Below are 24,633 nucleotides of genomic sequence, written 5' to 3'. Positions count from 1 at the left end.
GAACAAACCGCAAGACGTTGACTCGCCAGTATGGAGTCTCGACGACAACGGTCAATGGAAGACGTTGAACCAGTTCCCGGTATTTGCTGTTCCTGGCCTCCAAGGCCAGGAAATGATGAAGCAGCTGAGTTTGTACTCGGGAAGTGTCAGCGAGATTCCACACGGTGAAGAAATAACCGAACTATATGGACCGAATCCCCAAGATTACGTGCGCGTTTGGACCGAGCTGGAGATGGAAAACCCTTCCAATATGCTTGCACTTTGGACCTTTTTCCTGATAGCCATCGGATCGCTCCTGGTCATCATTGCAGCCGTATCATTGACGATGCACCTGATTCAAAGGCGGAGGCGAAAATCACTCAAGGTCCGGGTCGAGACGGGCGAGGTCGACTTGGAGGCCAGTGGAATCAAGCGCCTCACGGTACCGGCAAATCACGTCAAAATTTTTCCCTATTACACATACAACGCAGAGCCGGATATGCTGAGTAGCAGCGGCCCACCCACGCCCAGCACAGTGGGCGCGCCAGTCTCTAGCCGTTCCGTGCGGTCTTCGCGGTCGCGCAACAGCCGACGGCGAGCAGGGGACGCACACAGCATCGTCTCGGACATCAGACCGCCAGGCAGCATTAGAAGCAAGCGGTCCAGCTTGGCTGGCTCTGTCGACACGACTGCGACCAACTTCCAACCCAACTGCCACATTTGTCTTCTCAAGTACACCCATCGACAATCCGTTATCCAGGAGTTGCCGTGTGGACACATCTTTCACCCCCAGTGTATAGAGGAATATCTCACCCAGAACAGCTCGTTGTGTCCGCAGTGCAAACACTGCATGCTCCCCAGAGGGTACAGCCCAAAGATCACCAATGCCATGGTGCGCCGCGAACGCGCACTCCGAAGGCTACGCGGGCGAGTTGATCTTGAAGATCACATGGTCGACACGGGCGAGACGAAGATTCGCAGCTGGGCCGAGAAGCTGTTTGGTAGGTCGAAGAAGACGAACCAGATTCCAATGACGCCGGTCAAACGCGAAGACACTCCCTTGGAAGCTAATGCCGTGTCCACCTCCCCTGCACCTGACCGTGGCAATTCTGCTACAATTCTACCTTTGGAGGCCGCGACCATCCCTGAAGAATCTACAGGCGGTGGCGCAGATGATGGCCACCCAATGCAGCCGGCCCCAGCTGCCCGTTCATCGAGACCACGCAGGAAGAAGCCTCGAAAACTGAGCACGCTTCCGACGCAACCAGAGGATGCCGAGATGGGGCCTGTGGACAGTGGGCGCGACAGTCCGTCCTCGTTTGCGCGAGAGCGAATGCGTGCCATTGCCGCCAAGAACGCGCCATTTGATGATCCGGACGCACAGCGTCCAAAATGTATGTGACCTGCCTTTTTGTTTTTCTCGTCCCAGGCGCAGCACTAACAATGCCTAGGGCTACGCGCACTGGGTCATGTCTTCCCGGCGTTCTCATAGCGATGGCTGCATTCATTGTTTGTGTCTTCATAGCGGGCTAGGGTTCTTTGTTTAACCATCGACGGCAGGTGGGAAAAGACAGCATGGCATGGCAATGGCGTTATGGTGTGGATGGCTTTTAGTACAGGCCCGAGTAATGAGGTCCGGTCACGATACCCATGGCAGGCTGGCGTTTGCAGTGATGGGGAGGTTCTGACGAGTTCCATCTATCTATACTATATATGTTGCATCAAGAGGAGATGCCTCTTTACTTTCAGACCTCTGCCTTTAAGAACATTCTTCGTCAAGGATATTGATCGTGTAGATTCACATTAAAGGAGTGGTGTTCAATGGTGATTGATCATTACTTTTACCGTCGGCAGGTCTTTGTATTTCCTGCGCCAAGCTAGCATGCTCAGTCTCGTGCTTCGCATCATTTAGTTTCCATGTCCAGAGAAGAAGAATCAACGCCCGCCTAACGCCAGCTAGAGAATAACCAAAGAAACGCATCATGCAACACCCGTGCATCAAGCCCCGCGCGGAAACTGAGGCGCTCTAGTAGCCTCGATATACGGCTTATTCTTCTTGCGCCCGCCCCCCTCCTTCCTCATCTCGATAAAGTTATCCTTTGCGTCTCTGAACTGCTGACGCGCCCGCTGCAACCTGTCGACGCCGCCCTCGATCATGTCCAAGTGGACCTCGAGCGGCAACTGATTGTCAGTGCCCAACTGCAGGCCCGGCTTGCTGATTCTCTCCTGGAGGTCCTGCAGCTGGGCCTTGACGCCACGGAGATCGTTGAGGACGTCGGCCACGTAGTCCCTAGCTCCGCTGCGCTCGGCCTCCACCTCTGCCAGGAGATCCAGGTCGCGCATGTACTTCTGCTGCTCCTTGGTCAGGCGCAGGCTGGCAAGGAGATTCCAGACTGCGTTGCCGCCCTTTTTCGATTCAATCCTAGACTTGGATTGCTCCGTCAGACGGTGAATTTCGTGGAGGTTCATGTCTGCCTCTCTGAGGTAGTCTAGCACAATCTGCGCGATGCCAATTAGGTCATCGAGCGTGACGACAATGTCCTCGGCGTACTGGATGTACTGCAGCAGGATAGCCTCGTTGGTCCGCTCAGCCTGCGAGGGCACGAAAAGGGGAAAGACCCACATGGTGAACTTGCTCAGCACCGAGGGTTGATTCTCTGGCAAGGAAGGATCGAGTCGTGCGATGCGCCGCCTGGTATAGTTGTGCGTGGACAGTATGCTGTCCACGACACCGCCGGCGCGGACGTTGAAGGTGTGCAGCTCCGGGTTCACCTTTTGTCCCAGGGTGTGTATGTAGCTCCGAAACGCCTGCACAAACTCGGCGCGGTTCTCGAGATTGGAGACCTCGAGGACGACTGTCAGGTCCCGTAGAGCGTTCTCGGTCTGCGTCATCCTCCACGGCATGGGGTATGCGTTCATGGACTTTTGGAGGACGTTCTCTATGGTGTCGTGATGCTTGGCAAATTCAATGTACTCAAAGGCGGCGTCACCATCCTCTTGCACGCCGCAGAACGGGAGCGGGAGGAGTGATGCGCCTGGGATGTTGCAGATGGGCGCGAGGGTCCTCACGGCGGAGCGGGTCGCCACCGAGTGCAGAACCAGGACGCCAGCAACGCAGATGTAACCGGCGAGTAGCAGAGCAATGGGCTTTTGGACGTAGCTGCAGGCGAGGATGAAGGTGCGCATGGCCCAGAGGCTCATGTCTTGAAGAATGTCAAGGAAGGACTGCGCTCGTGGCCCGGCCATGTGAGTGTGACAATCAGAGTCATGGTCCCTGTATTGATTATCCTGGCTCCTGTTCACGTCACGTCGCCTGAGGCGAGGGATCGGGCTGCCACGTCTCCATCTCCCATTGCCATTGTCAACGTCCAGAGTGGGCATCCGGAGATCGTTGTCGGACATTCTCGCCGTCTTGCCGCTGTAGCTGGTGCGGGCACTAGGCGGCATCGACGGTCGGAAGGGCTGTTTCAGTATGTTGTCCGGGTCGTCTTGATGGCGCGTAAAATCCCGGATGCTATCCTGTGAGGTCTGCGAAGCAAAGGAGTGATGCTCCTGCGACTGGGAAGGCGGCACGGACGATGGCTCGCCCGAGGAAAGGGGTCGCAGTGAGGTGACGAAGCTGTTGTTGGCGGAATCGAGTGAGGGGACAATGTTTGTGTCGAAGGAGTCGTTCTCGCCGGAGCCTTCCACCATACGCCAGGACGAAGAGATTTCCGAAGGCTCTCCGGCTTTGCGGCGACGCGACATGAGAACTGAGTGGGTGAGTGAGTCGGCGCGGATCCAGGCGAGCAACGTTGTTGCCAGCGGTGGTGGTAAATGGGAGATTCAGAGGAGATGTGTTGTATATAAATGGTGCTGATCTGTGTTTTCTGTTTTGATCGTGCAGTTGATATGCTTGCGGATCAGGCAGAAGCGTTGGTCTAGTCTAGGTAGCTGTTGGCGTCACGATGCGACTGGCTGCCTGCCGTGGCGAGTTGTTGATGTCGACAAGGGTTTCAATGAGTAAAGTTGTAAACTAGTTGGGCTGCGTCGTCGGCGGTCGCTTGAGATCCACACAACCGCGCAAAGAAAGAATATGCCGAGGACACAAAGGAAAAGTAATTAGCGAGGCTTTGATCAACAAAGTAACCCTCGATGTTTTGTCGCGTTCCCTTCACAATGACGGGATGATGAATGAACGAGGCGCTATCGATAAGGAAAGTTAAGGCTGGTGCACGGGACCCTGAATCATAGCAGCGTGAATGCACCGTGCACACTGAAGGAAGTGCTGCACACCCGCGTCGTGGATTCGTGACCAGCCTGTCTCGTGATGGACGTCGAGCATCCAAGCCTTTGGGTTCCTGGTACGTTGATGTATGGATGCCATGATGTCACTGATTGTGTCTTAAAAGCACGGAAAGCTGCATTTGGCTTTTTCGTTCGCATCGTGCGGACATTAACCGCCAACTCTTTCGTCCGACTCGACTTACCAGAGCCGGCACATGGCGATCGCGCAAACCTCACTCGATTAGGTGGCAACGAACAATTTGTCGAATGCTCTGTGTACACTTTAATTCTCCAGTTAGCTTGAAAATGAAAATGTCGAAAAACAGTCGTCGAAACATGTGGTTGAGATCAGCGACCCGGGGTGAATCAGAGTTCAGGGTAGGTAGGTAGGAGGCGGTTGGCACCGCAAAGAACAGACTACACCCTTGGGCAATCTGCCGATCTCCTCGAGTCTCCCAGTCTACCGGCATTCTCTTCCTCACCTCGAGTCCGAAAAAAATGCGTCCGGGGGCAAACGAGTATCCTCTGCTCTCAACCGAAAAAATATTATATATTGGCCGTGTCGTTTGCGCAGGCCAGGGCCGGGTGTCAATCAAACCATCTCTCACGTTCGCAAACAACACCCAGAGGATCAGGCATCCGAGGGCGCAAGGACACACGAGTGTTCCTATAGTGTCCGAATCAGTCAAAGAACACATCATCAATCTTTGGAAATGAATTTGGTGACAGCAGCTTCGCAACACGAGCCCGATCCCTGCCTACCGTCAGATGCTGCGCCCTTGTGCATGAACTACTCAGCTCTGTCGAACCTGTGAAGGAAGTCTGGAGGCTCGAGACCCTTAACCACCCGCTATGTGGCTACTGTCATTTTTATGGGTGATTTAGGCGTGAACTCAACTTGAAACACGTGGCTCATAAACGGTCATGCAAATGTGCTAACAACAGTACCGTATTGGTCTTTATTGGCCTTTACCATTGAAGACCTCGGGATCGTCCAGCTTTCAGTGAGCCTAGGGAAGAGAGGCCCGCCTTCGAGACACTTTCAGAGCTTGTCTGTAAGAGAAGGTCAGCGACTAGGCCTTTAAGTATACCACGTCGGCGTAGGGATTTTCCCCAACCAGGTGATAACGTCCCAGCTCCCGATTCTTGTACGCCACAGGATCATGAAGGCTATGGGTGCGGATGTCTCGCCAGAAACGATCGAGGCCTACCTTGGTCGCCGCTGCCTTTGCGCCCGTCACTTCGAACACGCCCGACGTCACTCGCAAGCCGGTGTCGGTGGTCACTACCTTGACACTGGCAACCCACTCAGCAAGCCCGCCTCGTGCCTGGGCCGTGACCTTGGCTCTGGTGGTGGCGTCACCCAAGTTCTTGTAGACAGCATCCACCAGGTCAGCATGATCAGCCAGTGTAGTTGCGGCACGGAGATGCGCCAGGAAGTTGCCGTACGTTGACAGGATATAGAACTCCTCTTGAGCTTTCTCCTTGTTCTGGTGTCCTGTTAACAAGAGGGACATGCGATACGATCTCCTGAGGAGTTACTTAAACCGCCGCCGAATGGTCAGGCACGCGTCGACTTGTTGGTGTGCGCTGCGCCCTCGTTCAAGGCGCGCCATGCAATGCCGAGATAGAAGTTGCTAAAGACGAGTTGAATGCTGCAGGGGTTGTGTCAGCATCTGCATGACACATCGGACTACCTGCCGAGGATCGATGGGTCGGGCTTCTTCAGCACCGCATCCCAGCCTAGGGCGTCTGCCCACGGTACGGTGACCTTTTAATCCTGACGCTGCCAGACTCAGTCAGCCGAAGACCGAAATTGTCCCAGTCGTACGAGAACTGAATTCCTAGTTGGTCTGTCTTCACAATGGCAAAATTTTGGTCGTCGGTGTCGTTGTACGATCCCTCCAGTGCCGTCAAGTCTGAGACCACGCCTCCCATGTTGGAGAACTGGAAGCCTTCAAAGACGAGATTGTCCTTGTCTGGCGTGATCTTGAGATCGTTGTCGCGTGGGCTGACGGCACCGCCAACAAAGTGGTTGTTGGAAATGATGAGTTTTTCGAAACGCTCTGCTTGCTCGGCGCTGTTGGCAGTGGTTAACCAGAGAAGATGATAGACTCGAAGCATCCCCAGTGAGTGATCTAAAGAACCATAAGCCTTTGAGCGAGTGAATGTATCCATGTTTTTTTTACCCGTCGCCCTTGGCAACTTCTCGGATGATTTGATATCCAACGCTCCAAGGCTGCTCGCCTCCACCGCACTTCTTGTGACCAAAAACCTTCCAACAAACCAGCGTGCTTCAGGAGGACTACCTCGGCACGTGGTGACTTGTTCTCACTTTGACGGAGGCCCGCATCCTTGGCTTGAATAGCGGCAACCTCCTTGGCTCGTTGGATCCAATCAGACTTATTATCTGGCTGGGTTCACCATTGCGTCAATGGCTTCGTCATTGTGCGAGAGACAGAGGATGAGACCATCAACGTCCTCTAGGCGTTTCAAGGCAAGGCCGACAAAGAGGCTGTGGCGCAGGCGCAGCTCCAGGAAGCAGTGAAGCATGCTGGCGCAGGCACCTCCAACAAGACTGGCATGTGGGCGAACAGCAAATTCGAGGACTTGGTGCAGTATAACGACGGGTTCAAGACCAAGTTGCTTAGCACCAGTGAGCAGGTCGCTGAGCGCATAGATCTGCTGAAGAGTCTCGGCATTGATCTTGTGTTGGCCGCGTTTCTTCACTACGACCAAGAGATCAAGAAATTCGGCGAGGTCATACCACTCGTTCGGCAGTACGAGAAGGAGGGCAGGGGCAGAGATGTCGATTATGAGATTGAGCGGACTGGGGACGTCTACGTTGGAGCGCTAGCTGAACCTGGTGTCTGTAAAGGTAGCATAAATCGAGTATGAGCACAGAGTCGCATGTTCTAGTTCAGTCTCCCGCTATTGGGCATTTATCAGTTCAAGCGATCAAAATATGTGAACAAAGTGGTTTAGGGGATGTTCAAACTCGAGGGGAATACGGATACGATTCTCAAGTCTCAACGCAATGGTCTAGGGTAGTCGTGGGCTCGGCTGAAGTGACGTTGGTCCACGGCGGACCTCGGCTTTTGACATGCGACACCAAGAGCCATGGACCTACACTAATAACGCCTGGCAACGATGATGTGCAATTGCCTTCTTTCCTTATACGCACTCCGCCCACACTGAACGAATTCGTCATGACCGATTCGACCTTTGCCCAGGCGCAGCAACGCGTCGCTGCCCGCCGACAAGCACGCGAGGCACAAGCCCTGGCGGCTCAACGCGCCGCAGCCTCCAGAGCGACTCCAGGACGACCGGCAATCCCACAAGGACTCCGCTCGCCGATAGCACACGCCTGGAACTCCATATCCTCCCGCGAGGGCACCCGCCCAGCCTTTCGCGTGGGGCAAGTCGATGCCGAGCTTCTCGACTCTGAGCTCCTCGACCTCCTCCGATCGCAGGTCGGCGACGGGCTCAAGTACTTTGCGGGCGGACACCTGAAAGACGACTGGGCGGCCGAAATCACACTGTTGCTACGGGCCGTGCTGTTCAAATTGACGATATGGGACCATGACGCGACGTACGGTGCTGCGCTGCAGAACCTGCGATACACAGACGCGCGGAAGGACGGTCCCGTGCTCTTTGCCCCGTCAAAGCTACAAAAGTCGGCTCTTGGGCTGGTCACGGTGTTTGGATCGTATGCATGGACGAAATGGGAGGACTGGCTGCTCGAAAAGGACGACGGCTATGACCAACCGAGCCCTCGAGTCCAGCGACTTTCACGGCTGACCTCGCTATTCTCGACAACACATAGCGTGACCGCTTGCGCGTCCTTTCTCGTCTTTCTGTGGAACGGACGATATAGAACCTTGCTCGATCGTGTGTTGCGGATGAGACTCGCGCCGCCGACGAGCCAGGTCAGCCGCGAGGTCTCTTTCGAGTATCTGAACAGGCAGCTCGTCTGGCACGCATTCACAGAGTTCCTCCTCTTCGTGCTGCCTCTGATCGGCATCAACCGCTGGAGGCGATGGCTGAGCAGAACATGGCGGAAGACAAAGGAGATCATGAACTCGGGGTCAAATGACGATGCAGAGGCGGCAGGAGAATATGCATTCCTGCCCGAGCGGACGTGTGCAATATGCTATCAAGACCAGAACGACGTTGCGACGACGGAGAACGATGTTTTGGCAGCCGCGGCAGCTTCGAGTGGCGTTATTGGGTCCGCCAACACTGATATCACGAACCCCTACGAGACCATTCCGTGTGGGTGCGTGTTCTGCTTCGTCTGTCTGGCGACGAGGTTGGAGCGGGAGGAGGGCGAAGGCTGGACATGCCTGCGGTGTGGTGAGCATGTCAAGGAGTGCAGACCATGGAATGGCGACGTTCTCGAGCCGGCAAGCGTGAGAGCCGGTGCTGGCAGAAAGGTAGCGTTCATCGACGACGTGGCGGAAGAGAAGACAGACAACGAGGGCCCCGATGAGGCAGAGGTCGAGACGCATGACGAGGGTTATTCATCCGAGGGGCAGCATCATAACTAGATCGAAGCCACGGAAGATTGACTGACGACTTAATTTGTACCAAATGATACCCACGGGCCACTGCCGCAACGCTTGGTTTGGAACGTGTATATGTAGAGGCCTAGAGCCTACGCCGCGGAACGAGCCGTGTATAAATCAACGCTATGCTGGAAGCCATTTTCCCTAACCTCTAAACCGTATGTCAACTCCCTTCTCCACCCTTCGCGTGGTACGCCAGCCATCCCAAAGACCAATCTCTTGAGGCCGCATCACCGCTCTTGGTTCCAGTGTGGCTTATTACTCCACGACGAACCCGAGAGCACCCCCATTCTTGTGTTTACGAATTTCTTGTCCGCAAAGTCGTAGTGCGATGTGACTTGAAAGATGGCGGATCCCGTCTGCCCTTGCACCTCCAAAACACCAGACACAGTAATGGCGCCCAATGGTGGTTCAGTGATTCTCGATCCCGACTGCTTCTTGTAGGCTGCAACAGCCGCCAGGGCTGCTTCAGTCGCGTTTGCGCTCATCAACCGTATTGTCTCGTTGCTGCTCTCTCGTGTGCGAGAGGCCGGTTTGCTGCTGCTGGCCATGTGTCCCAGAGGGCTGACGACTGGTGGTGGTACGTGGAGTTCTACCTTGAGGGGACTCGGGACGCGGAAAATGTCCTGGGCCTGATTTGGATCGGGTAACTGCGACTTGTCGTAGGTCACGGCGATCTGAGGCCTTGCACGATTGGGATCCTTGCCCGAGTCCAAGCCTAGAGTCCACGCCGCGTCCGACAGCTTGCAGCGCGCCATTGTCTTCATATACGTCCAAACCGCCATCGCTGCTGCCGTGGGGTACTGCACCGCTTCCATTGCCTTTACATCGGCTGGGTCCACCATGCGATCAGCAATGGCGACGCTTTCGTCGTCGATCATGAGCCTGTCTCGGCGTAAGCCTACGTTCTTCCCCCATTGTCTCCTTGTGCAGGGGGGGACCGGCCCCGACTTACCCCCTTACCCAACGCAGCGGTGGCGGCCGCTGAGGGTACCCAATTACTAACCACTTTCGTACCACCTTCGGACCTTTCCCAGTATAACTGGAGAGTACGGGATGTTTGGCAATGGCTGGTACTATGCCGTTGACCAGAAGTTCTGTGTCTTGTTAGTGGGCCGTCGCACGCCAAGCCTGGGTCTTTTGCATACGCTTTACATGCTCCTTTGCCTTCTCATCCTTGGCGAAATCCCGGTATACCTTCCACACTGGGTCTGCACCATCGTATAAGGGTTGTTCCTCTTTCTTCATCGTGAAGGGAAACGCCAGGAACAGGACCGGACGTTCGTCTTGTGCCAGCTTCTCCAGATCCTTCTTCTCATTCTCTGAAAGGGAGTCCCATTCTGCCTCTTCCAACTCTATGAGCGGCCTTATAACCAGGTTGTAGAAGATCTTCCACATTATGTAGTATACCAGCAGGCAGAGGAGGGGGTAGCGTGCCCGCCGCAACAGATAGGAAGACCATCTCCTGGCAAACGAAGGTTGGGGAGGCGTGGGGAAAAAGACCGGCAGAGGCGCGACGTTGCTTGGAACTCGTCGTTGAAATGGCCAGAGCGATACCGACCGGACGGGGTGAAGAGATCGTGAGCGGCTTGCGACTCGTGACGGAGTGGACAGGAAGGACGGCACCGTCGCTGCCGCGCGCCGCGAGGCTCTTGCTCGGACAAGCATCGCAAGTCGATGGTTGTGGTAGAGCGCTGGAGCAGAATAGATACAAGTACAGAGCGTAGGGCTACAAGTGGACGAAAGTCATGATCGCATGGGCGATAATGTCCTTGGTGGGCAATCCCGAGTCAGTAAACAACGATTCTTGCTCGATAAGCGTGTGACGGCCAATTATCAACGCTGGGGTCGCCTCTTGCTCGACCGGACCCTCTTCTGCGCAGTCACGGTCGTCTTCTTCCGGGTATGCAGACTGCCGGACTAACCTTGCGCCGACCGGAAGTAGCAGCTGCTGCTGCTCCAACGGTCCGTCCGTCGTGACGTTGCAAGCTACCCGCCCGCGAAACCCCCTAGAGTCCTGGTCGGCCAACACATCGAATCTCGCGGCTTCAACTGCCCTTACCGTCCGGAAGAAACGATGAAGCTCACTCTCGGGCTCACTGCGGCCCTGGCTGGCTGCGCGGCCGCCGCGCAGCAGGCCGCCCACGTCTACATGTTCCGTGGCGACGCTGATAGCCACCAAACGACCGCGACACCCTCCATCACACCCAGCCTAGCGCGCTTGATCCTCCTGCAACGATTGTCGCCGTTGGGGAAGGGACCCTCAGTCGCAGAGATACCGGAGAACGTCGATGACAAGACCGTGGTGGATTTGATGAACCAATTCGGCGGACCGAGCGAAACCCTCTTCGAAGACGACACAACGACGCCCAGCCAGGCCCTCGTCTTGATTGAGGGGCTCACAGATGGCGAGATGAAGGAGATGGATGGAAAGTTTGGCATGGGTGCCGCCTTCACAATCTCAGCGCCCCCTTCGACATCGGCGCACGATAGCCTTCTCAAGAACGACATATACAACACTGGCGTTGCTAGCCAACACAGCTGCAGCATTTCCCAGGTCTTGAACCCCTTTGCGAAGGAATGTTGGAGCGAAAGCGCCGCTGTAGCAAAATACAATGTTCAAAAGGTGGGCACATGCGTTCGCACTTGATTCGAGGCGACTGATAAGCTAATTGATCTAGGACAAGCAAGTTTTGAAGGAACTGTTTGATCGAGCATCCGATCTTGCAAAGCTTGCCGCAGCGGGCGAGATGGAGACCACTGTGGTCGTCCTGCCCGCCTCTGGCAAGGCCGCCAAGTGGGCAGAGGAGAGCCAGGAGCTGCGCCGCCGGCAGTCGCAGGCTGAGCAGGTCATCTCTGCCGTCGAGCACCCTGCCGAGTCGGATGCCCCCGACGCCGAGACCTCGGAAAACAAGCAGGACACCGTCTTCTACCCTGGCAGGGAGGCACTTCCGGCGTGTTTCGGATCCAAAGATAGCTGCACCACGAGCACGGGCAACTGCTCCGGCCGCGGCGAATGCTCGAACAAGTACGCGAACAGGGACGGCTCAGATGGCAAGGAGGTCTGCTACACCTGCCACTGCCTCAGCACGGCGAGCGACTCTGGCAGTGTGACGCACTGGGCCGGTCCCACGTGCGCCAAGAAGGACGTCAGCACTGCCTTCTGGCTGTTTGCCGGCTTCACTCTCCTCATGGTCAGCATCCTGACCCTGTCAATCTCCATGCTTTTCAACGTTGGGGAGGAGAAGCTGCCCGGTGTCATTGGAGCTGGTGTGTCCAAGTCCAAGTGAGGATTACGTGGAAGCGTGTGCGTACTCGTGCAATAGAAAGCGAAGCGACGATGAGGGACGGATCGGGCTGAGGGTCCGGCGGGCGGTAGAAGCCTGGAGGGTTCTGACTATAATCGTAAAGGGCGGAAGGTCCATATGGACTGACATGACTTTGGCAGTATGTACCATCATCAGCTGTAACGATACTTTTGTCGCCATTTGGGCAGCGAGCACAGATTCTCCTGGTTCGCACTACCGTATCCCAGGGTTTTGTCGTCAGTAGTTCAGAATTGCTTCGCGTACCGTGACGAATATGCAACTGCGATTCTCGATCAACCAGCACCAAAGCCAACTACATCCCGCCTCGACAAGAATGTTGGACGGCCGCTGAACAACACGCAATCCGCTCGTCATTTCTCAAACTTATTAATTGTCAGCAGCGATCCGAGAAGTGTCAGCAGCTCAGCCACTCATTACCTATGGTACATGTACCCGTGGGCTCAGCCCCGTCGCGGCCGACTGCCGAACGGACATTATATATAATGTCCGTCCTCTCCACGACCAGAGGAGAGGGCCTTTAAGCAACGCCCCGACGGAACCATCTTCAATTTCTTGCTCTCGCAGTGGCACGCAAATTGGCAACGGCGTTCGATGCGATAGGCTGCTGGTACGATGAAGCATTTTAGCGCATGTGTTTTCAAAGTCTCTCCCACCCGCTAGACGCAGCCGCTACCAAATCGCCCGAGAACCAGCTCGTGTAAGTGAGCAGAGATGGCGCCATCCACGCAGCAATCGTCGCCCGTTTCCGGCGACGAAGCCAACTCTAACGAGAGTACACTTCCCAATGCAAGGCAGCGACCGTCAACGGCAAAATGGGGAGCCGCATGTGCCTCCTGCGCGACGGCCAAAGCCAAGTGCATCCGATCCAACCCACAGCCTGGCGCCAAATGTGACAGGTACGTATCCCCGAGACGTTCTGGAATATCCAGGAGAACAGAAAGTATCGGAAAAGTGGGAGCGCCTGGCTGAAGCTGGGAACAGATGTGAGCGACTGTTCAAGGACTGTGCAGCGCAATTGCATCGTCCCCGCAAGAAGAGGGTGGCCAAACCATCGTAAGTGCCCCTAACAATATGAACCCAGTGTACAAACACAATAACCTGCATGTGGCTTGTAGACGGACATTCGGGTGGTTCTAAGTCCCCGGTCTCCATTCATGCTAGGGCGACGACGTCTTCCCAACGTGGTCGTGGCCCTGGGGCTTGGCTTACAGATTGCCTTGCCATGTCGAACCCTTACGCATACGCTCTGATGGTAGTGGCTAATGTGTTTCATGCAGTAAAGCGGTGCAGCTAGAGAACAAGCTGAACGATCTGTACTCCCTATTCAAGAATGGGGAGCTGAAGAACGGAGAAGTTGGTGCGGACAGGCTGGGCACGCTGCTGGACCCAGGCGTTTCTGCTACTCCACGCAAGCCATCTGCCTCCCCGGTGGACAGCGACAGAGCCTGGACGGTACCAAAGGAGTATAACTCCCGTTCTCCGCCGTCATGTATCTGTCGGCTTGATGGCGGCGATGTGCCTCCAATTCCAGACTCCGACGAGGCCCTCCTGGACATCTACCGTCGCGAGCTGGTGCCAGCCCACCCTTTTGTGGTCGTACCAGCTACCACATCGGCGGCCCAGCTTAAGAACGAAAGATCCTTCCTCATGTCGGCCATCAGGATGGTTGCCTCCTTCCGAAATCTGCGCTCGATGAAGGCGCAGATGTACTGTCTCATGCAACAAATTTCGGAGAGGATGCTTATTCAGTCAGAGCGGTCGCTCGATCTGTTGCTGGGAATCATTGTCATCATTGGGTATTACCAATACCATTGCTTCACGCACGCCCAACTCAGCAACCTGATCATGCTGGCACAGGCGTTGGCTGGAGATCTTGGACTGAAGAGTATGCCCACCAGAAGCGAAAGGTCGATGTTGATGATGGTCAAGCCACTGGATGTACAACCTCGAACAAACGAAGAAAGGCGAGCGTTGGCCGGCGTCTGGTTTCTCTCTTCTGCACTCGCCCTGGGTTTCGGCAAGACCGAGTCCATGTGCTACAGTCGGTACCTTGATCAGTGTGTCCAGGAACTTGCCACTGGGTTGGAATATGAGACGGATCTGATGCTCGTGAACCTGGTTCGCGTTCAGTACTTGAGCAATCGCATCTCGAGATTCAATGTCCAAGATCACAGCACAGACGAGATGCCATTATTCTCGACAGCGCAAGTCAGCCGAACTAGCTATGTGGCTGCCTTTCAGGCAGAGCTCGACGAACTGCGGCAGAATCTGCCCCCGGACCTCAAGATCAACAGTTAGCTGACTTCTCCCGACAATTTCTGTGGGTGTACTGAATCTGCTCTAGTAATATTACGAGCCCACATCAACTCGGCGGTGCTGCGTCTCTACGCGCCCCCTATCGTTGACAGCAATCTCGTCCACCAGATGACAGAGTGCCTCACGACACCTCCAGACGGAGGCTGCTCGCCTCTTGAAGAGCTGTACCGATCCCGAAATGCACTCATCGACTGGTTCGACAATTGGCTCGCTATACCAACATCAGCATATTACTGCCAGACGACAGCTACATGCTCACTCATCGTGCATGCCTGCTCCATGCTCGGACGGTGGGCAAAGCTGATAGCGCCCACGAAAACACACAACATTGACACTGATCTCTCGCATGAGGATCTCCACGAGGATTGTCATAGCTCTCCTACCCCTAAAGATCCCAGCCGTGGCACAACTTCGACCCTGACGCCGGCGTCTTCCGACTCGTCTGCGGAGAAGGAGCCCTGCGAACACAGCCATCCACTTAGACAAGAACACTCGGATCCCTTATTACCGGTTGCCGTGGTCAATCTGCAATCGCGTCTGAAGCGCCAGTCCGGGCTTCACATAGACGTGCCTAGAATTATCTGTACACTACAGACTCGCTTCAAGCAAGTCAGTAAAACCTTGCAATCGCGCTCCGTCGAACGAGCCGGAGCAGATGAGCCCAACATCTGGGGCATGTCAGCGGCCAAGATGCTCATCTTGCGCACGAAGCTCGAGCAATGGGCCGACCTGGTGGTAGCGGGGACAGAGGCACTGAGTTTGGAATATGGGGGCCCACACGATGCGGTTATGGGCGATGTGGGAGGGAACCTGATCATGAACAATGCGTTCGCAGGGGACATGCATGTGCCGGACTTTGATTTTGGTCCTGACGCATTGGGGGATCCTAGTGGATGGCTGATGGATATGTGTGCCATTGGAGAAGGAGGTGTAGACCTTTTCGACGGGAATGGCCTGGACTGGGGCCCGATGGTGATGAACTCGATGGGGTCCGTGGAGCATGGGAGGCAGGATGAGGGGCCGCTATACCAACTCTGAAGAATCAGGGGTTAGTTTCAAGCTCTGGTCACTCAACTCCGAGACGGAGGTACCCCTGAGTGTTTATTGTTGATATAGGGTAGGCAAGAAGTAGAGGTAGGTGTTCGTGGTCATCCTTGTTCGACATACACCCACTGGCGACTGATGCTCGTCGGCATAGGTAGACTGAAAAATCAATACTAGAGAAATCCACCGTGTATTATCGACAAACAAGTATTGACTACCCGTGTAAAATACATGGAGAAAAGATGCTGCAATTCTTCTCTCGCGCAGCTCTCCGCACGATTCTCGCCACCCCCCTTGATGCGGGACAGGCGGGCGGACCGCACCAAAAGTCAGCCTCCGTCATCGCAGTCACGGACTCAACGGGTTTGTCCGCTTCAGCTGCTCATCTCACCAACACCTAGCGGATCTAGCCAGCTGAAACAAAGTTCGGCCCCAGAAGTCCATTGATGAGCCTCAGGGACACAAAAGCAGCCGTGGCCCGCCTCCACTGTAGGAGCCGGTGAGTGAGTGACCTGAGTCCTGACATACGGCCTGTGAGGTAGCGACATGCATGGCGCCTTTGCGTGGGAATTCTCGCTGACCAACTGATCTCAGAAAACGGCGGTGTGATGGAGGAAGGCCGCAGTGTCGGACATGTCGAACGAAGCGGCTCGAGTGTGTTTACAAGCAACCCGTACTGCGGAAAGATCCATCCGACCAAGTGGAACGACCAACTTCATTCAGCTCAACATAAATTCGAGTCCGCACAGCGAGTGCGGAGTCTGACACCAACACCACAGGCTTCACGACGCGCTAGCACCGAGCTGGACATTTCGGAAAGACTTACATCCATCGCTCAGCAGCTTCTGAAAGATCACAATGATCTGCTCGCCTCTTTTCAGGCTCAAAGATATCCCTAGTTCTAGACGCCTGCACCTCCCGCGCTGAACGAGATCTCTCCAACAGAGTACGGGCGGAATAAAAGCGCGCCATCTTGCTCGGTGGATCGGCAAAACGGGCGGGATCTGAATTTATCTCAGCAGCAAAGCGACTCCCCTCTCTCATCGACATGGGTTCGTCCACCGCACGGAGTGAAGCTAAGCGCGCCAATGCAAGAAGACAACGACGGACCGCCCATCACGATTCCTCTAGGGCACCAAACGAGCACCAGCAACCTGCTCATGATGCCTCAATGTCGAGCACTGCTGGGAGAGTACCCGGAGGAATTCTTCTTCAAGGTCGAAATGAACCGGCCTCGGGCATGGGCTGTCCGCACCATGATGGTGTCGGACCTCGACAACTTGGCAGACACTGTGAAAGTACGCTGGGTAGACGGCACCCAGTTTCTAGAGAGCTATCTCAAACGAGTGCACCCCTTCCATCCTTTTCTGGATCGGGATGAAGTCAGAGAGATTTACGAGGACACCATGCACAAAGGCATTGGCATCGACAACTCCTCGGCGCTTGTCTTGACGATACTAGCCCTGGGTGCAACAGTGTCCGATGCTGTGGATCTAAAACCCGAGCTGAGGACAGGCGAGGCGTTCATACAGCAGGCGCTGAAGATTCTTTTCGCGTCGTGGACGTTTAATTTCAGCGGTGACGTGATTGTCTCTCAGGCCTTATCACTATGCTCCCTGTACTTCACCTATGCTGTTGAGCCGTTGATGGCCTGGCGATTAATCCACATGGCTTCCACCAGCATTCAACAGCTGTTCTCCAGGTCTCTACGCATCCCTCGCTGTACCCTGACTGTCCATGCACTGACTTGGGAAGCAGGTGTAAGAACTTGTTGTCTAGCTAGCCAGAAATTCAAACGCTCACCCGCCTGAGCTGGGTCTGCTTCATTATAGAGAGGTACGTACGAGATGCAAGCAATCTGTAGGCATTTTTGCTTCCGGTGCTGACAGAGAGACAGTGACATACTTGCCGAGTTCCACCAGCCGCGGAATGGCATAGAGCTCCTCGTCGACCGAATGCCATTCCCCAACTATGGCGAGTTACCTTCGCCCGAGAACCTCTACGCTCTTGCGGACATATCGGCAAGGGCTTTGTTGAACCGAATACATCACGCTCTGTTCTTCACTGAAAGCCTGATCATCTACTCGGGTCATTCGTTGAACAATGTGAGCTCATCCCGGATACCCGTACTGAATCCCGATGCATCCCATCTGCGCGTGTGTAAAGAGTTGAGTAGACAGCTGGAGGCATGGTACGATAGCATACCCGACGTCATCAAGCCGGATCTCAACGGCAATCCAGTTGGGAGCAAACAGACGTGTCTGTTGAGAGAGACTGAGGTACTGGTCAGCAAAGCGCAACATCTTCCGCGCATTCGTGATCTACGTCACCTCGAAGATGTGGGAGGGAGAAGAGATCCCCAAGACTGTACTGGACATGTGCGAAATTTGTCTTCATGGCTGTCGCATGTTTATCATCATGGCGCAGCATCTCATCAGGGAAAGATCGCCCTATACCTACAGCGCAACTCAGTGGTGAGTTTTCCTTGATATCGTTGTCTCATGGAACTATGGCTTACCCCTGCAGCTGCTTGTCCAGTTCCATCATGGCCATTGCAGCGCAATCGCCCCCTCTAAAAGGCATGATTGCAGATATTGAGAGCATTCATGTGATCACGTTGGAGCTTTTGGAACCTTGGGCACAGGCTGGCACTAGTATCAAGACCGGCTACCAGATTGCCTCTCTGATAGCAGCTAAACAACTGTTCAAGTAAAGAACACTCAGGACGCTGGGGGACATGATAATGCCTCTATGATATTTGCATATTACCAGAATTCCAAGCCTGCGCAGCTTACTCATGTAAACGCTTACAAGCCGCTTCGCAGGCTTGCTCAACAATGACCCAGATGTTTCCATCCCCGGCCAGCGACCAGCCTTAGCTTCCAAGCCAAGCATGGCTTCCGCATGGCTACATGATTCAAGAGACATGACTAAGCACGCCAAACAACGACAAGCGCCATAGACAGTAGACTCGACTCCGAGCTCAGCTAAGAGCAAATGAGCCGACCCTCTTCTTCGTTGCGCGCATCAAAAGCACCGCCGACTACAACACCACCGATATGGCATCCGGAGACGTAGTTTTCTCGAATGATGGATGGTGCCATGGACAATTACAAGCCGACTCTGACATCGCTGGCTGGGGAGTAAGCCTATCATCCATGATCTGGCGAGGGGGCGATGACCGACACCCGCTAACTCGGCGTCAATACAGACAATAGCGACATTTGCGGTCAACGCGGCGACGAGTGTGGCCGCAACGCTATATCTCTGGGTGGCACATACTCGTAAGGCATATCAACAAGCAACCCGCCAGCCGCAGATGCCTCAAGAAACACCGGCTACAGCAGGAGGCCTCACATCTCTGGACAACTTTCTGGTTTCTACAACCGACACGAATCTCATCTCTGCCCTGGCCGTTGTCATATCGTCCATGGTCAATATGACGTCGGCGGGAGACGCCTATCCTAACTACCACATTTGGATCTCATGGATCCTAGCTGACATGGCACTTATGGGGTTCAGCGCCGGAACCCTAGTCTATGACAAAATGAGAAAAACCGAGAATCCTAGATTAAAACTACGAGCGGCATTGGGCGGTGTTACCTGGGTTCTTTGGCTCGTCTGGACCTACCTGATTCACAATCGTTTCCAAAAATGGGAGGCCACATGGGACCAAGACGAGAGCCACACGCCCCAGTGCTTCAGCACTTACTTAGACTTTGAGGGCAGCTCGACGTTCACCTTTTGGATCCGGCTCAACGTCTACTGGGTGGCCGAGACCTTTGTTTGGGTTCTTCTATCTCCATTCCGCACTCACGAATACCTAGAGCGGTGTCTCCTCACCATCGATGTGTGGCTTATTCGTCTAGGCTTGTCGCTTCCACAAGTTAGCATGCGTCTCTTCCAACGTCGCGAATCCAGAGCTATCGTCTGTTCTGTTATCTTCCTTGCCTGGCTGTTTCATTCCGCAGTCTATGTCCCAACCCTGGGCATGGCGCTCTTGTTCGTTCCTAGCCCGATGATGGACCTACCATACAAGATCATTTTTCTCTCCTGGGATATGTACGGCATCTACATCGCCAAGAAAAGCAACGATGGCCTCATTGTGAATATGCCGGCGCTTACACAGCCAACCAATAGTGGAAACAGCGAGTCCGAATGGGGGTTTGGGCAGATATTTCCGATGATAATGATGCTTTCACTGCTTATGGGTCTCATAGACGCATTTCTAAGTGCGCCTCTACCTCTCCATTCCTATCATTGAACCAGCCGGCAGCTGACTTTGAAGTCTCAGGCTCGACGCAAGGGCTTCAGCGAAATTCCGTCATAGCCCCTCGGTATCCACACCGTCCGCAACGATTCGGTATCGATGGATCGCAAGCCACCCCCACGATATCAGGATTACCTACTGAGGCAGCAGCACACACTCAAGCTGCCTATGTACCATCGCTCCCTACGCATCTGTCTTTGCCGACTCGCGTTACCCCGATGTCGCCTGAAGACGGCGTGGCTCCAAACCACCCCGCGGTCAGAGACTCCAGTCGTCAGTGAGCCCACAGATCCGAGACCATTGAGGATTCTACTTGGCGTCACTTCCTGCTCGGTGCCTCAGAGCCTCATCTGTCCGTGCTTTTTCGTCAAAGAGGCGCGTGAACGCCCAGGCTCCTTACAATGGTTCTCTCCATTGGGCAAAGGGCGACGCACGACTTCGAATTGATCATGGTCTTGGAGCCTCGTCAGAGTTTCTTCCTATCATCACTCCATGGCTGACCGACACTTGCTAATACATATCTCTTCCGCCTCGGTCAGATTGCCTAGCTGAGCGTGAGCGTCGGCGGACATATTCTTGTATTCCATACACTCCACCTGAAGATAATATGCTGCGTCTCCTGTACTTATTGACTGTGATCTGGCTCTCAGCACATGTTGGCCAGTCACCTCATCGTGTCGGGCACAGTGTAGGGCAGCCGACCAGCATTGCAGGAGACAGGGAAGGGCACGTAGCTTTGCGTGAATGGTGCACTTCTGCCAAGACTTTGGCAGCTTTCACAAGTTTCGCTCTGTCCTTTGTTCAAAATAGGCGGACGGAAATTGGGGTCTGAGGTGAAATCAGAATGGTACAGGTAAACACCTCATGAGGTACCGTACGGTTATCCCGTGCCTTAGTCCAAAGTCAGGAGGCGCGGGGCTTCCTTGTTGCTGCACCACCTCTACCTTGCCTTATACAACGGCGCAACTCGACGCATCTGACCCAAACCCAAACCCTTTGGCATATTCAGAGTTTGCGAATCTTGTCATTATCAAGTGAACGATGGCCGAAGCGACTCAAAAGGAGGAGCCGTGGTGGGCAAGCTTCCCCGAGCCCAAAGCAGCATGCAAACGCATCGAAGCGTCCACGGTGAAAGACATGATATTGGCAGACAAAGATCCTGGAAAAGGAGCAGCCAGGGATTTCCTTCTGGTTGATGTACGCCGCACCGATTACGAAGGTGGAACGATCGCCACGTCCATCAACTTGCCTGCACAGTCCTTCTACCAAACACGGCCAATAACATATCAGCTGTGCAAACAAGCAGGGATCAAGAAGATCATATTCTACTGCGGTAGGATCTCCCCGTTCCCTCCGTGTGCCGACTATCCCTCACACAGAAGCAAGGCAGCTCAAGTGGCCGTGGCCCAAGGTCAGCCAGCTGGATGCAGGACTACCTCAATGAGGTCGGCGAACAGGACATCCAAGCCCTCATACTCACAGGCGGAATCAAAGGATGGGCCAAAACGTACGATGGAGACCTCATGGACTTTTACGACGAAAAGGCCTGGAAGCAACCGCCCAGCTAATTCGCTCGGGTTCGCTCTGCTGAGATGGGTATATCATTCTCGTGGTGTAGCCCAGCTTGTGTCATGAAGCCGTTCCAAAGATCAAATGGCCCCTTTATCCGCATTAACGCCAAATACGATTTTATGCTGTCAAGGTCCCCTCGTAAGCGCCGCCCTATCGGTGATGTTGGTGCTGTCTGTCGTCGCCGCCGATCCTCTCTAATGCTTCAAGCATGACGACCGAGTTACCGCGAATGACCTAGAAACGTCAGAATCTTGTTCATAAGAATTGATGTGCAGGATCACATACCACCATACCAAGGCGAACCTTTTCGCCGCCGTCCTTCTCCTCTACCGCCTCATCGAGAACCACATTCAAGAAGACCTAAGGAATCTGTCAGACAAGGCGAAGTATCAATCGAACAGGGACCCAATCCGTACATCGTAGCCGCGAAGAATGCCGATGACTTTGCGGCTGCCGTTCAGTTGCACAAAGAGGCGCTTGTCGAGGTACTGTCGCAAATGTTAGCATGTGCCTGTACCGGACGATGGTGATATCTGCGTGCAAGTCCGCGGAACATCGCGCAAAGTGATACGACTTGAACGAGGTTCGGGTCAGGGTGTAGAACTTACCTTCTTGAGCTCAGGCTGTGCGGGAGGCATCTTGGGCTGATTCTGTCGGATTGCTGGGGGTACGACGTCGACAGGCACGGTTGCGACGCGGTGACCTGATGCATGTCCGAAGCTCGAAAAAATGGAGTCACGTGCCGATAAGATAGCGCATCCCGTTCGCGACTTCAAGTGCCTTGTCGTCACGAACAAGTTCAGGTTGAAGCTTCATTCAAACAATCACACAACATGAGTTCTTTCAGTGCCAAAAGAAAGCCTCGAGTCATAAAGACATCGGAAGATGATGACACCACGTCCACAGTGTCGTCTTCCGAGGAAGGCAACGCGTTGAAAGACGGTAAGTACCACGCCCCAGGCCTTGCGACTTTTTTGCTGATTGAACGGCTAAGGCTGACTGCGTCGCGAACAGATGCACAAAAGCCCACATTTTTATCCAAGGGGAGGAAACCCTTCCGCCAGTCCGGGTTAAGAAAGACGATCTCAGCTGCAGATGACATATCCAACGATGCTACAAAAGAAGACGACCAAGAAGACGGACCAGCAGTTGTGCGCCCCTACGTCACCCGCAACGGCTCATCGATGCGCAAGAGGCCAGCGACAAAGTCGAAACTCTCGTTTGCAGACGATGCAGGGGATGAAAGGGCAGACGAGGAGCCCGCGGTTGTCAAGCCACTGAAGAAGAACCCAATCGGGAAGAAAGCTGCAGAAAACAGTGCAGCGAGGAAAGGAATCGTTTCAGGCGGCTTGCCGTTTCGCTCCCAGCAAGACGACGATGATCGACCGAGGTACAGCAAAGAATACCTGAGCGAGCTGCAGTCCTCCACGCCCAACACGCCGCGCGATGTCTCCGTCAACACGACAGATAACGAGATGGACCTCGATCCATCGGAGCTTGAGGGTGCTATGATTGTGGAATCGTCTAGCTCCCCGAAGACCAACGCCGAAACGCAGATCCTCACCGAAGCCGAGGTGAAAGAGAAAAAGGAACGGAGGGCACGGCTTGCCCTGGAGCAGGACTTCCTAGCAGTAGACGAGGACGAGGACGATGATCGGTATGGATTGAGAAAGAAACCCGAGACCAGGCTCAAGGCTGAAGATGAGGAACTGGGCGAGGGTTTCGACGACTATGTGGAGGATGGTGGCCTCTCGTTGGGTAAACGAGCCGAGAAGGAGCGCAAGAAGCAGGATCGTCAACAGATAGCCGAGTTGATTTCGGCAGCCGAGGGTCATTCCTCGGATTCGTCCGAGGACAGCGATGCGGAACGACGGATAGCATACGAAGCAGCGCAGACGCGTGCGGGCATGGACGGACTCAAGAAGGCACGAAAGGATCCCGCGGAAGAACTGCTCAAAGTGCCCTCCAAGATTACGCCGATACCTAGCTTGACGGAATGCATAGGCAAGCTCCAACTGTCGCTCAGGGCCATGGAGGCCGATCTCATGAGCAAGGAGGCACATGTGCAGAAGCTGCGCGACGAGAGTGCGCAAATCACAAAGAGAGAAGCAGAGGTCCAGGCATTGCTCGACGAAACCGGCAAGCAGTACCAGAACGCCATGGGAAATGGAAATGTACAAGAGAAGACGGCGCCGCAGCCTGGTGTGGGCGCTGAAATGCTGAGCGAGCGAGGTCTGGAAAGTATGGGAACAACGCCGCACAGGAATGGCGGAGATGTGGAAGTGTGAGAGACCGCGCTGTGGTTCTCGACGAAACATTTTGAACAGCCAGACGAGGACTGCCTTAGATACCCACCTCGTTCGCCTTGGTTGTATTGCAAACGCCGATGCGGTTTGTCCTCCTTTTTTAAAACCTTGTGGATAGCGTGCGTGTTCATGAGGGCGGACATGAATATCGATAGGCGCGAAACGTCCGTCGTGAACCGGGCGGATGAATCAAAAGTCTCTCCATCACATCTCTCCATCACCCGCAACTTCGGATTGCGGGAGCCTGAACGCCATGGGTTGACGATGTGGGTGTCAGACCAAGTCAAGCCTGATGGAGTGGTCAACAATGCCACTGTACAGCTCGCATGATCAGAGAGCTGTCAGTTGTGGTTATGTCATACAAGCAGGGTTTCTAGGTGTCTTCAGGGGCAAGCCTATACATAAGCAAGCCAAGTTATCCGGGGCCCAATAGGTCGGGCACCCCGGTGCCTAGATCAGATTTCTCATATAAGCAGACCAATAAAACAGCTTCGCGTGCCAATGAGCTCCGTGTGTGCTACTCACACGGCTTCTTGTGCGCCTACAAGACTGCCTTTGCGTGCGGCGATGAGGCTGCCTATATATGTGCCTCTGTGTGAGGTGATGAGGCTGGCTGCGTTTGCGTGTAATAGCCCCATGGCTATGAGGCTACGGCGGCGTGAGGTATTTGATTGGCTGATATATAGACCTATGGGTCCCCACTTATATAAGAAGTCTTATTTGGGCACCTGGGTGCCCACGTGTTGAGCCCCAAGTTATCCTGATTGTTTCTCTGCGTCCGTCTATGGTACAAGCATTGACTTATGGCTGCGTGGACTTACGTCAATTAAACTGCGTGGAAGGAAACACGTACTTAGATATATGGATATTCTTGTATCTGTTTGGTCTTGGGCGAAGCAGACCACGCAACACCTCTTCATGCATTGAAACATCCGCTGATCCCCATGGCCCTTAGCCAACGGATCAAACCATCCCACTGTTTT

The 24,633-nt window shown here is 54.5% G+C and overlaps 8 protein-coding genes across 8 annotated transcripts; 4 read left to right on the top strand and 4 right to left on the bottom strand.

Annotated features, from left to right (window-relative positions):
• Positions 1-1,977: 1,977 nt before the first annotated feature.
• J7T54_003713 (uncharacterized protein) lies at positions 1,978-3,726 on the bottom strand (the record flags this gene model as incomplete). Its single annotated transcript, XM_051508179.1, has 1 exon — positions 1,978-3,726. The coding sequence occupies one exon, from the start codon at positions 3,724-3,726 to the stop codon at positions 1,978-1,980; it is 1,749 nt and encodes a 582-aa protein (XP_051360647.1).
• A 1,592-nt stretch (positions 3,727-5,318) lies between these two features.
• J7T54_003712 (Dibenzothiophene desulfurization enzyme C) lies at positions 5,319-6,369 on the bottom strand (the record flags this gene model as incomplete). The annotated part of the gene is made up of 3 exons (XM_051508178.1): positions 5,319-5,743; positions 5,815-5,900; positions 6,017-6,369. The coding sequence occupies 3 exons, from the start codon at positions 6,367-6,369 to the stop codon at positions 5,319-5,321; spliced, it is 864 nt and encodes a 287-aa protein (XP_051360646.1).
• A 459-nt stretch (positions 6,370-6,828) lies between these two features.
• Positions 6,829-8,795, top strand: J7T54_003711 (uncharacterized protein; the record flags this gene model as incomplete). Its single annotated transcript, XM_051508177.1, has 2 exons — positions 6,829-7,137; positions 7,479-8,795. The coding sequence occupies 2 exons, from the start codon at positions 6,829-6,831 to the stop codon at positions 8,793-8,795; spliced, it is 1,626 nt and encodes a 541-aa protein (XP_051360645.1).
• Positions 8,796-9,043: 248 nt separating this feature from the next.
• J7T54_003710 (uncharacterized protein) lies at positions 9,044-10,211 on the bottom strand (the record flags this gene model as incomplete). The annotated part of the gene is made up of 3 exons (XM_051508176.1): positions 9,044-9,698; positions 9,820-9,910; positions 9,962-10,211. The coding sequence occupies 3 exons, from the start codon at positions 10,209-10,211 to the stop codon at positions 9,044-9,046; spliced, it is 996 nt and encodes a 331-aa protein (XP_051360644.1).
• A 679-nt stretch (positions 10,212-10,890) lies between these two features.
• Positions 10,891-15,496, top strand: J7T54_003709 (uncharacterized protein; the record flags this gene model as incomplete). The annotated part of the gene is made up of 7 exons (XM_051508175.1): positions 10,891-11,439; positions 11,495-12,099; positions 12,786-12,839; positions 12,934-13,038; positions 13,124-13,195; positions 13,420-14,435; positions 14,487-15,496. The coding sequence occupies 7 exons, from the start codon at positions 10,891-10,893 to the stop codon at positions 15,494-15,496; spliced, it is 3,411 nt and encodes a 1,136-aa protein (XP_051360643.1).
• A 1,094-nt stretch (positions 15,497-16,590) lies between these two features.
• On the top strand, positions 16,591-18,215 carry J7T54_003708 (uncharacterized protein; the record flags this gene model as incomplete). The annotated part of the gene is made up of 4 exons (XM_051508174.1): positions 16,591-17,120; positions 17,400-17,607; positions 17,798-17,976; positions 18,029-18,215. 4 exons carry the CDS (start codon positions 16,591-16,593, stop codon positions 18,213-18,215), a joined length of 1,104 nt encoding a protein of 367 aa, XP_051360642.1.
• A 3,279-nt stretch (positions 18,216-21,494) lies between these two features.
• On the bottom strand, positions 21,495-21,982 carry J7T54_003707 (Like-Sm ribonucleoprotein (LSM) domain; the record flags this gene model as incomplete). The annotated part of the gene is made up of 4 exons (XM_051508173.1): positions 21,495-21,578; positions 21,630-21,704; positions 21,761-21,832; positions 21,953-21,982. 4 exons carry the CDS (start codon positions 21,980-21,982, stop codon positions 21,495-21,497), a joined length of 261 nt encoding a protein of 86 aa, XP_051360641.1.
• A 195-nt stretch (positions 21,983-22,177) lies between these two features.
• Positions 22,178-23,632, top strand: J7T54_003706 (uncharacterized protein; the record flags this gene model as incomplete). The annotated part of the gene is made up of 2 exons (XM_051508172.1): positions 22,178-22,286; positions 22,359-23,632. The coding sequence occupies 2 exons, from the start codon at positions 22,178-22,180 to the stop codon at positions 23,630-23,632; spliced, it is 1,383 nt and encodes a 460-aa protein (XP_051360640.1).
• Positions 23,633-24,633: the final 1,001 nt, after the last annotated feature.

Source organism: Emericellopsis cladophorae, assembly GCF_022114955.1.
Source record: "Emericellopsis cladophorae strain MUM 19.33 chromosome Unknown NODE_41_length_209042_cov_117_554763, whole genome shotgun sequence".
NCBI lineage: Eukaryota > Fungi > Ascomycota > Sordariomycetes > Hypocreales > Bionectriaceae > Emericellopsis > Emericellopsis cladophorae.
This window is presented reverse-complemented; position numbering and strand designations above follow the sequence as displayed.